General features: G+C 37.7%; 1 protein-coding gene across 1 annotated transcript in view; it reads right to left on the bottom strand.

Moving 5' to 3' along the window:
* The window catches only part of TMC1 (transmembrane channel like 1), a 72,673-nt gene that overhangs the window by 15,732 nt on the left and 44,917 nt on the right, over positions 1–12,024 (bottom strand). Inside the window, exons 10-14 of the mRNA XM_069776075.1 lie at positions 11,155–11,299; positions 8,903–9,097; positions 2,041–2,220; positions 1,669–1,821; positions 133–261 (exon numbers count right to left, since the gene is read on the bottom strand). Coding sequence (XP_069632176.1) covers positions 133–261; positions 1,669–1,821; positions 2,041–2,220; positions 8,903–9,097; positions 11,155–11,299 — 802 coding nt within the window. The remainder of the gene's footprint in view (positions 1–132; positions 262–1,668; positions 1,822–2,040; positions 2,221–8,902; positions 9,098–11,154; positions 11,300–12,024) is intronic.

Consider the following 12,024-nt stretch of genomic DNA (forward strand, 5'->3'; position numbering starts at 1 on the left):
TTCATGGATTTTGAAGGTGATGTGTCTAGCTAACTGTTAACTTTGTAGGATTGAAAGGAAAACGTAACTTATTACAAAAATATGAAGTGATAATCTGAAAAAGACATTTAAAATAGCAAACAAGATACTTACAAATCCATACTCCAAGTCCCAGCACCAGCAGTAATTGAAAAACCTAACAAAGACAGCTCTCAAGAAATCGCCAATAAGAATTGTGATGTATGTTGTCATCGTGTCGGAGACTGTCAGCCGCACGAATTCCTGTTAGAGCAATATTTTCTTTTAAGAATATATTTAAGCAATTAATAATTATACTAGTAGTGAAATATTGGACTAGATCCCTAATTATGCTTACCCTGCTTCATGGAAGACTCTGCTCCTCCTTTACATTCACCGATTCTGAAAAATGCCAGGAGAAAAACTGCCCCTCATTTGCTAGAGGTATCCTTTGCTCTAATTTGTGCTCATATTATCAGATGAGACTTCCAGGGTGTGATTAGACTGGGAAAGGCTTCCAGCCAAGATTGCTGCTGTAACAGAAATCTGAGCTGATATCTTAAACTGCTTTTGATCCCTTTGACTTTGGGAAGATCAAAAAAAAAAAAAGTGAATGGTTTTCTTTCTCAAGGAGCACCACCTCCCAATGAATATGAAAAAAAAAAGAAGAAAATCCTAATGGAAACCCTCACTCCTCTACTTTAGTTTAGCAAGTCCCACTAAACCCTACTGTAACAGGCCTTACCCCAATAGCCCAAAAGGCTATTACTCTCCCTAATCTGAAATTCAAGAGAAGGTTAGTGCAGTGATGAGCTCTTAGTGTTCTTAGCTTATTATTCCACATCAGTGAAAAGAATAGAGGGGCTGTTTTTCCTGCCTGTCTGCTCCCTGCTGGTGATTTATTCAGTCAGAAGGTGAGATTGTCAGAGTGATGGAGCAATAGCAAAAGTTGTGATTCAGTGGTGAATTCATTCTCGTGCACAAAACAACAACAAAGGGGTATGAACAAATAGAGGAAACAGGGATGTTAGAAAATTCTTTGGAAATTATATTTTATATTAATAGGTCAATAAGAATAAATGTTCAACTAAATCAAATAAAATGACTGAGCAGATTTACTATTAAACCATGACTGTTCTTTTGCATCATCTTACTTGCCTAAAGATGGAGCTGCTTTCTCAAAATCACACTTCTGTAAGAGCTATCTTATACACACTTCCTTGTTGAGGTACTCTTTTTTTTAATCTTTTCTACAGGTCTGTTGTAGCTACAAACTGATATTGCCTGATCAAAATTCTAATAACAATTACCACATTTATTAGGGGTTGTAATGAACCCAACTTTTCAAAATTGCTAAACAGGTTTTGCAATACAAAGATAGGATGAGGAAGAGGAAAGTAAATGAAGAAAATAGCAAAAAGGAGCAGAAAAAAAGAAATACTTTCAATGCTGTCAACTACCAGGAGAAAGAATTCTTGGCTAGACAAGGTCCAAAGAAATTATATAATTTTTTCTTAACTTTTTAGTGCAAGAAAAAGTCCCACATCTGCTTTTCCTCACATTTTCCCACCTTAATGCCACTTATTAGCAGAAATAAAGATGGTTTAGATATCATATCTTGTAACAGACTATGACCTGTTTTCAAATATGAGTTCAAAGCAGTTACATTACCTGTCCTACCATTGTTTCCCAGCATGGCCCTCTGGGGACATCTGCAGGGTCTACCTGTATTGGAGGAGCAGTCGAATTTTCTGGAATAGTACCATTGTACAGATTGGCTTCCCATATTGACATGTTATACTTGACTATCTTTTCTTCTTCCAACTAAGTAAAGAAATAATTTGGGGAAAAAAAAAACAACATGAGCTTGTTACCAACTCAACCTTTTCTACTCCAAGAATCCCATTACCAGCTCAGGCATGGACGTGATTTACAGTACCGAAAGAAAAGAACATCTTTCGCTGACATGTCTGTGACTCGCTGGAAATCCTCATCCTTGCCCAGCTACATGTTAAAAATAGTGAAGGGAAGTAAATAGCTTGCCTTGAGATTGATTTCATCCATTAGGGCAATAATGAAAGTGTAGAGATTGCCAAGAAAAAGAGCAAAGATTCGTCCCAGCTGCCATCTTAGAGCTATTCGAGGGTGGTAGTTTTCCAGAGAACTGATTACATCAAATAAAGTTGGACAGAACATTCCTAAAAGTGACATAACCATGTTCACCTGAAAGGGGGGAAAGAAAATTAAAAGTTCACATTAAATGTTAGAGGCAAGTTCTTTTGTTGTCATTAGTTTGTGCGGAGGGTGTGCTTCCATTACTACTTTTTATATTTTTTTTGATTTAATGAAAAACAAAATTCACTTTGGGAGTCACAAGATGTTTTCACAAAGGAAGAAAGGGCTGAAAAGCCAGTTGCAATCTACTGCAGATGGATATATGAGATAAGCCATACTAAGCCATATGATTAAGACTGTTGTCCAGACACTCTTTGAACTCCGACAGGCTTGGGGCTGTGACCACTTCCCTGGGGAGCCTGTTCCAGTGACCACCACTCTCTCTGTGAAGACCTTTTCCTAATGTCCAATCTGAACTTCCCCTGACACAGTTTCATTCCATCTCCTCGTGTCCAGAAAGAGGACATCAGCAACTCCCCCTCCACTGTCCCCCTATGAGGAAGTTGTAGACTGTGAGGAGGTCACCCCTCAGCCTTCTCTTCTCCAAGGTGAACTAGCCAAATGACCTCAGTTGCTCCTCAGAAATTTTGCACTCAAGGCCTTTCACCATCTTGGTCTCCCTCCTCTGGACATGCTTTTAATAGTCTGATGTCCTTCTTATATTGAGGTGCCCAAACTGCCCACAGAACTCAAGGTGGGGCCTCACCAGTGAGGTGTAGAGTGGGACAATCACCTCCCTTGACTGGCTAGCGATGCTGTGCTTGATGCACCCCAGCAGGCAGTTGGCCCTTTTGGCTGCCAGGGCACACTGTTGACTCATATTCAACTTGCCATCAACCCAAATCACCAGATCTATTTCTGTGGAGCTGCTCTCCAGCCTCTCATCCCCTAGTTTGTACGTATAACTAGGATTGCCCTGTCCCAGGTGGAGAATCCAGCACTTGCTCTTGTTAAATTTTGCATGGTTGGTGATTGCCCAGCTCTCTAGTCTATCTCAGATCTCATATGCTCACTGCATAAGCAAATTCAGATCAGCCATGCTTCTTTCTGTATGATTTTCTTAGAAACCTCTAGTAAGATTAACTCATCATCTTAGCAATATGGAAATGGAACAAGTTTACTGAAAGCAAACTGAGAAATACAGATAACTAGCTTTTATAGAAAGTTTGAAATACAACATAGCTTATAAATTCTACAAAGTGAGGCATTCTAGTAATGTAACATTCCTAAGTGATTGCTGAAAATTTTTTCAAGTCTACCTGAACCTTTTTGTTCTAATTCATTGTGTCAGCCAAAAATGAAAATAATTGAAAAAGTTTAAGAGTGCAGTTATTCAATTTAAATTTAAAATAAAATTGCATTACAAAAAGTGTGCCTTTAAGGGACTAAAAATAACAAACAAGAAACAGAAACAATTGGCTCAGTCTAAGTCACAAAGGTTGTTGGAAAACACAAAGATGTTTATTTGAGATGGCTCATATTAAAACAATTAAGTAAAAATAATTTATTTGGTCACAAAAAAATGTAATTGTTCACACAATTCTGGTCTTCCAGTTGGTCTGAAACTAGCATTTCTCAACCATGCTGGAATCCATTTTGCTAGAACTATTATAAATTTTAATAGATTTCTAAATTCCTGCTACTGAGAGAGTCAGGACTGCTCTTGCCTCTCAGAATTAATATGGCAGAAGAAAGGCACTATGCCAACAAATAAATTCACTCACTTACAAATATGTACATTCCCACTCTTAAAAAGTTTCATCTATGTGACTGCTGTTCTTAAAGCAAAGAAATAAATGGCTTGCTTTCTGCTGGTTTTCTAGCCTTGGTTTTTAATGAGTTCTAGGGCTAATTACTGGATTTTTGCATTTGTAGGCAATCAGTATTGCATCCTGTGCATGGCTTGTGGCACCCTGTAAGATGGGAGGGGTGGTGTTAAATGAGTACAGGAATTCACTGATGTTTCCTATGTATTTAGAAAGTGTTATTTGTAACAAGGATTACCTTGTTAAAATAACAAGAAGTCACTGTTACCTCATAACACTCAAAAAAGAAACAACCAACCAAAAACTTGTAGCTATCATCTCTTGCAGCACTTGGGTTTATAACTGAAAAGGGCAGAATTTATATTTGAATCCTCTGCCATCTTTTACCTCATTTTATTAACAGCTGTGTTGGGTTTCATACATTAATGCTTTGAATAATTTTTTTCTTATGAGAATTGTGGATATTCCTACTTTTTGGTACTTCTAGAAAGTGATGAGTTGTTGGTGACCAAAATATTGGTTATTTTTTCTTAATAATGAACTGTGTAAACTTTTTTATCTTAAAGTCTTTGATATATCTAACATAGTTTATAACACATATTGTCTCAGTCACCATCAAACCAAAGACTTTATGCCCAATATGGCCCAAGATGGTAAAGCTGCAGGAGTCACCTACAGCCAACATGACCAATCCTGAACTCTCAAAATTCAAACTTATTGGAACAGGCTGTATATCCTGTTTTTCAATAGAAACTTTCAGTCCTGTTGGGATACTGCTGAATCTCAAATCAGAATCCTCACTTGCTCTGGTGTGTCATATCCTCCCGAGGCAGCAAGTTCCAGACACAAATATGTGCATAAGAGGAAATATCCTGAGTCACCCCAAGGGTTGGCCTAGCCCAACAGATGCCCAGGGTTGAACAACAGGGCAAACATACATGAATAATAAGTCCTAGACTCCAACTATATTCAGTTTGGGTACTTGTCAGTCAGGTGTGTTTTTTATATATTTAGCAGCCCCCAGAGGATTTCTTTTTCATGCCTTAGATCAGTCTTCCTTCAGTCAGAAGTGCACTGGCACCCACCATCTACCATTCCTTCTCTTTTGCTTTTTCTGAACCTAGCTTTTGCTCAATTAATTTAATGTCCTTAGTTCTCATACTGGAAGACATAGTGAATATGTATTTTGGAAGAAAAGTTATGTTCTTTGGGCAGTTTTAGACATAGTACCTGGTAACTTTATTAAAAGTTTCCTTGCTGCTGCATGGGAGAGGCAGGACAGAAGTCACTGCTTTTCTTTCTCCTGAACATTCAATATCTTCTGTATTTGTGTTATGTTCTGCCTTTTTTACCACTTATCTGACGCAAGCATATTCTTTCTGATTTGCTTTCTATCTGCATTTTTCCATGCCTTGACTATTCATGCTCCCCATCTCAAGAGCATTTCTTATTCTGGAGGAAAGATATTATTAAGATAAGATGTGAAATGAGGCACAGAAACTTGCAAAGCTGAAAAGTGAGAAATTATTACAAGGAAAAATGCAATGTTTTACTGAGACAAATGAGCACATTGAGTTTTCAAAATCCAAAAACTATGATGGGTTCTATATTTCAAAAGCATAAACATTTCTCATATAGTTTCATAGATATATTATCTTTATACTTTTTAGTTTCTTGTGAAGGATTTTGCCATTGTCCATTGAATCACCCTTTGAACAGTCCATTGAATTTCAGCCACTTTAATCTAGTCTGATTTCAGAAAGGAGCTGATTTATATTCTGGACTTCTTGTTAACTTGAAGCTCAGGTGCTGGAGCTGATTTTCTTCCCCTGTTTTATCAGTGACAATTTCACTGTTTTGTGTTGACTTACAAATTGTAGAACGATATGCCAGAAGAGGGGCAGCATGCCAGCATGCATACATGGTGGAGTCATGGCTGATAACCAATGTGGTCTTATATTCACTACCCACTGAGTGAATCTCAAAAGTCCTCTCTGCCCTACTGAGACAGAATTTTGCCTAAGAAAGCAACAACGATCAAGAGGCACCCAATAATTACTAAAACTCTGGTTCAAAACACAGATTTTTATCTCTCTGTGACATTAACTACTCCACATACTAAGTTTCCGCATTACACTCTGAAAGCTAGAAAATTACTGCTTACACAAGCTTTTCCAGCTGCTATGAATCTGGTAAGAAATCCTGTCACTGCAATCACATCTAAACACTAGCCCCCCTGGCATATTAAACTCTGCCAACACAACATTAAATATTGAACACTGACCCCTTGTTGGTTAAATGATAAGTTCATCAAGTGTAAGTAGTCTAACTGAAATATATCATATCTTCCACTAAAAATTATTGCAATAGTCATAGATTTGTCTAGCATCTGCTGCAGAAAGGACTGATAAAGACCTGTTTTTCCAGTAAATGCAGTTTCATTTTTTAAAAAGAAATTAGAATTAAAAATTGTATTTCATACTAATAAAAGTTGCCTGATGATTTCTAAAATTAAACAGAGCATTGACAACATGGCTTAATAACTTCCGTATAAATGTACTCCATAGCCACTACTAGCAACATTAAACTAAATAGCAGGATGTTTTTCGCAAAAGACCTATGGGGTTGTTTCAGCTTGCAAGACCTGAAATGTTAAAACTATACTTTTTTGTTCCTGGGGAAAAAAAAAAAATATGGGTAAAACTTATCTCCTCTTTGCCCAAATGTTGTTAATGATTCTGTCTCAAAGAAATCAGTCTGTCTCCTCATAAGTTTTCTCTGCTTTAAGTACCTTTATTTTTAAACAGTACAGGAATATATTTGAGAAAACATGGTACCTCGGTACCAGAGAGATGTTCATACTACTATATAGCTCTGCAAACTATCTCCTGTCAAATAAGAAAAGTAAATTTTGTTCAGCAATTTTCATCCAATTTCAGAACTTTAACAGGGGAATCAGTGGCATTATTCTCCATTTTACCAAAATTTCCACAGTCATGGGGAAATTGTCACATGATGCAGAACCATCAGTCATCCATGAACAACCACCAGGCCACAGCCATGTATGAGGAGCAATGCAAACGCTGATGAAATCCCTTAACAGTCCTAGTCTGCCTGTTTCCACTAATTTCCTGCTTTACATGACACACTAGACAGCTTTGTCTGAACTGTGATCTGACAGAACTAGGTACTGCCAATATGGAGAGGGAGTTTAAAAATTTACAACGCTATGACAGGGGAGGATAGTCAGAAAAAGGTCTTGTCCACAAAGTCACTAGTGCCACTTCATTAGGCTGTGAACTTCAGGAACAGATGATATAAAATGTATTTACTTCAGGTTGCTCCAAGGACACCATAACTACATGTAATAATTTTTTAATCCCTTAATACATTCACTGTGATGAAAAGAAATTTCTTACAAAAGGAGCTTAATATTTTTATGAAGAATGTCGATTTTTACATACTGTTGCTTGAATTGTATATAAAAGCTGCACTTTCATTTACTCTAAGTAGTACATTAAGTGTTTATGGGGTTTTCTTCCAATCAAAATCTCAATTCAGTTATTATTGATAAAAACATAAGAGAGCTTGATCTAGAAAATAAGAAAAATGTTTAAATGGCTATTACATAGAAGCCAAATATATTTATGTAACTAAATGTTAATATCCAATCAAGGGCAACATTTTGTGCCTCACAAATATGTTCATTACTTGTCAATAAGAAAAATTCTTTTACCAAATAATGGCAATGTTGCTTTATCCACTCTCCTTTAGAGACAGACTTGCTCCAGATCTTAGTTCTGTGATACAGAGTCTGCTTACCAGTTTATTGTTGTAAAGCAAACAAAAGTAAAACAATGAATGTAAACATGCATATGTTTAACTACTTTCCAGGTTGCAGCATAAGCTAATGTAACAGCTTTCGGTAGCACAGTTCTTGTTAGTACAAATCTGTTACCACACCTTTCAGCTGAGAGGAAGCTGAATTCCTCCTGAACTGTCTTCATCTGCTAGTCTGTTACCACAATTAAAGCTCATGTTGCTTTAATCTAAGCAGCTTTGTACACAAATTTTCTTTCTCATCAGATCAAAATATAATAACATTTTATAAGTAACTTAACCCAATCTCTACAGACCCATTTCTCTGGATTCCAGAGGTTGATTGCTGGAGTTTTTTGTGTTACTTTCTCAGTCAGGTTTTGGTGCTGAAAATTAGGGATTGACCATCCCAGAAGCTTTTTGAGGCTAGCATCTTTTTGCCTTACCTTAAATCAGGTATCTACTTCACACTCCAGCTCAGAAGATGAGCTTTAAGTAACAAACAGCTAGTTTTACAACATATACAGCAGCATCTTCACTAAGAAAGTCAAACCTGCCCAGGTTTTCATATAGCAACACTGACTTCAGGTGCTTACTGCACACTATTACAGCAAACACAATCACTATCACTATATACCTCTATCAGCCAGGGCTGCATCTGCTCTAGAAGGAAGCAGATTAAGCACAAAAAAATGGTATTGGACTGGGCAGCTGGATCAGGAAGGCATGATTTTCACCCTGTTGCTACACTGCAGAGTCGTATCCGTGAGGCCCCATACAACTTTGAATATGCTCACACACCGGTCACTTTGCTTCAGCCAGTCCCAGGAGGAAAGCAATAGGAGAGCAGGCCCCTTGAAGAGATCTTGTGAGTCCACAGAATGGCTGGAAAACAGTCTTAAGAGCACAGAGGAGGAAAGGTAAAGGCCTCAGATGAAAACTAAATACAAAGGGACATTTGAAAGAACCAACCAAGGAACAATCATTTTAATGAAGCAGGAAGCAGAGACACAAGAACAATTCTTTTGTTAGACTTTTACCACCCACACTCAGAGTATTTAAATTCTCAGGAAAAAAAGGCAACATGCAGAGTAGAGAAACATAGTTTCAAACCACATCTATTTTAGAAATGTGATAGCACGAACTTCATTTCTTTCCCACCACCCGTAGTTCTCCAGACCTTCCAGGGCAAATTTCTGGGATCTTCTGACAACAAAAAAGATGAGGTAGCCACTTCCAGCAAGTGTGCATAGGGCTAAGAAGTTAGCAAGAACCCTCAGGAATCGAGTCAAGTGAATATTTTCCTCTTTTCGGCTCTCCTGCTCCTCCACGATAGCTTCCTGCACTTGTTAGAAAGAAAATAATATTATGAGTACTTTAATGGTCAAGACTCCACCTTGCTTCCCCAGTTGTTAGAAGTCAGTTAAATAAATTATGAAGATGTGAATGGACACCTGGTCATCATGTTTTGAGAAGACTTTAAATTGTCTCATAAAATCTGTTTTGGAGCCTCGTGGACCCTGAGATTTTGACTCCCCAGAGTTCACTTTGCTTCTATGGAGTGTGTCCTCACTGAGTCTCGTTACATCTGCACTCGTGTGCCAAAAAAAACCCAGCATTTTCTGTCAGCTTGCAAGGTGCTCTGAGGCTGAGTGACCCAGCAGGATAGATGTGTGATTAGCTGCCAGAAAAAGAACTGTCATACTTTAAAAATGTGCATTTGTGAGAAAAAGGTAAAAGGTTTTATTCTGAAAGTCAGCAGTTCAGAAGGAATGAAAAGACAGTTTAGTTGTAGGAATCCCAGAAAAGGCAAACAGTGCACAGCTTCAGACTGCAGAATAAAATGTTTGTCCCACAATTAACCTTGGCCAGGACTGATAAGTCCTAAGGGTCTGGTGTAGCTATAATCTCCAGCTCCCACTTTTGACAGCAGAAAGGGCTTTGCTCTGATGCGTCCTCGTGAAAAGAGAGTTCGGTTACAGCTTCTCACTTTGGTATAGAGATGAGTTGCCCAGAGGGGAAGCTGAGCTCCAGCACTGTGATAATTACTCTACATGGCTCTGCTTTTCTTACAACTTGGGTTTGTTACATAAATGAAAGGAGATTGCAGCAGCTCTTGAGCAAAACTCCCATGACATCACCCAAGCCAAGATTCACACTTTCTCACTGAGGTTCCTTGTTCATTTGCAGAGATCACTGTAAAGCTTCATGAGTTTATTTCTCAAAATTCACTCTCTGTCTCAAATGATTTGTGTTCCTCTCCCAATAGCTTTCAGCAACTGGCCTTAGTAGGCAGGCAGGGAAACTTCACACAGTTTCAGTGCTTTCAGTCAGTATTTCTTCAATATTTGTTTTCCTTGGACCTTTTCTTTCTACTGACTTTGAGTGTAGTTATCTTTTATGCCTGCAGTTGGGATGGTAGGCTGGCTGAGATGGTATATTGGCTATATCACCACTGTAGAAAGGAAGGGTGTTGTGTGTGATTGGATGCCGCAGCTAGTGCTTGGTCCTCCAGCTCCCATCCTACATATTGTCAGTGTGACTGCAAGACTAGCATCTTGTTCATCATGTGGCAACACTTTGCCAGTGTATTCCCTGTACATTACTACATTGAAAATTAGGTTTTCCTTTACATGCTGCACTGGCATGTCCCAGTGACCCCATTGTGGAAACACACTCTTTAACGTTCAACAGATACAATATATCCCCTTCACTCTTTTCACAGCAGTGCATTTTGTGTCCTGCCCAGATTCCTCATACAACAACTCTTGAAATCAACATACCCTATAAACTGAAAAGAGGCCTAAGAACACCTTGTATTTCCTTGCAAACTGGGCTACATTCTGTAATTAATTAAAAAATAAAAACTTCATATTAAGCAAGGTAAGTAACATTTTTCTTACTGAAAAATGAGTTTACACTCAAAATTATGAGGCCAAGTCTTCTGACATGATGAATAGCCCTTTATAGATGATCCTATTGCTTTATCTTATGATATGTCTTCAGTGTAGCAAGAGAAGATGATAACATGAGGTTGGCAAAATGTCACCAGCATTTTAAAAATAAGTTTTTCAGACAAGCACCATAGAAACTGGAAGCCATCAGAGATGAGAAAAGGGAAAAGATTATTTTTATAGTAGAATAATTTTTCTAAAACTAGTAGTGCAGTCACAAAGGACACAAAAAGATGTCATTAATGCTTTTTCTTGCACAATCAAAAGGAAAAAGTTAGGATGGCAAGGCAGAAAGTCCCAGACTCAAAAGAATATAGAGCTGCCAATTTATTTTAAGTTTCTAGGCCCCAAGCACAGCTAATACTTGACCTTGGAGTTCCATTTGATTCATAGCAGTGTGAAAGACAAATCAGGTTACCTCTCCTTAGTGAGCTCTATTTTACCTTAAAGCTTGTTGTGATGGAGGCAAACTTATTATCTGCTGTCTCAGGATTGCCAATCAGGTAGTCCCAGCTTGTAAACATTTTCCAGCTGAAATTAAAACTAGTATCATCCCCACCACCTTCTTCATTTGCATTCCTTGCCATTCTACAAAAGCCAGAAAGACACAGGAAGACCTCATTAGAACTAGTTCTGCTATGTAAGCATGATTTTTAAATTGTTCCTAAATTCTAACATTGTTCTGAAAAAAACCTATATTATTATTACAGTCAGTCATGCTATACTAAATCTGGAAAGCTCAGTCTGAAACAAGAGAGGAAGATGGAGATTTTCATATTTAGACAATTTATGAGCTCACAACACACATTTTGATGAGAAAGAATGAATTTATTTCATTAACATCTCAGAGAAACTCTGCTGGAGAAGAAACTCTATGGGTAAACAATATCAAGAAGATCTCCCAAATAGAAAGCTGCAGAGCATCCTGACCTGCAGTAGATTTTATTAGAGACTTCACAAAGAGAAAAAAAGAGTTCTAAAATAACCAAATAACCAACAACAAAAGCCAAAACAAACCCTGGTTATGCCATAGAAAAGTATCACTAATACAGCTTTCTATCTTCCTTTTCATTTCTTATGCACTTATAAACAAGATTTCTAACAGTATCCAGAAACATCAAATTATTTCTTCGGTGATCTGACTTAATCTTGACTAGTAATGTCTCTATTTCAAAGTGTTGTCATTTTTGTAATAATAGTGGTCTTGCTTCTGCATACTATTACTTAATTCAAACCATTAAGCACCAGGATGGTGTATATTGGTAGGGTAAAAACCATTTAGCCTTCAGTATTGTATTGATTTCTTGGTCAGG

This window comes from Haliaeetus albicilla, chromosome Z (assembly GCF_947461875.1).
Source record: "Haliaeetus albicilla chromosome Z, bHalAlb1.1, whole genome shotgun sequence".
NCBI classification, from domain to species: Eukaryota; Metazoa; Chordata; class Aves; order Accipitriformes; family Accipitridae; genus Haliaeetus; species Haliaeetus albicilla.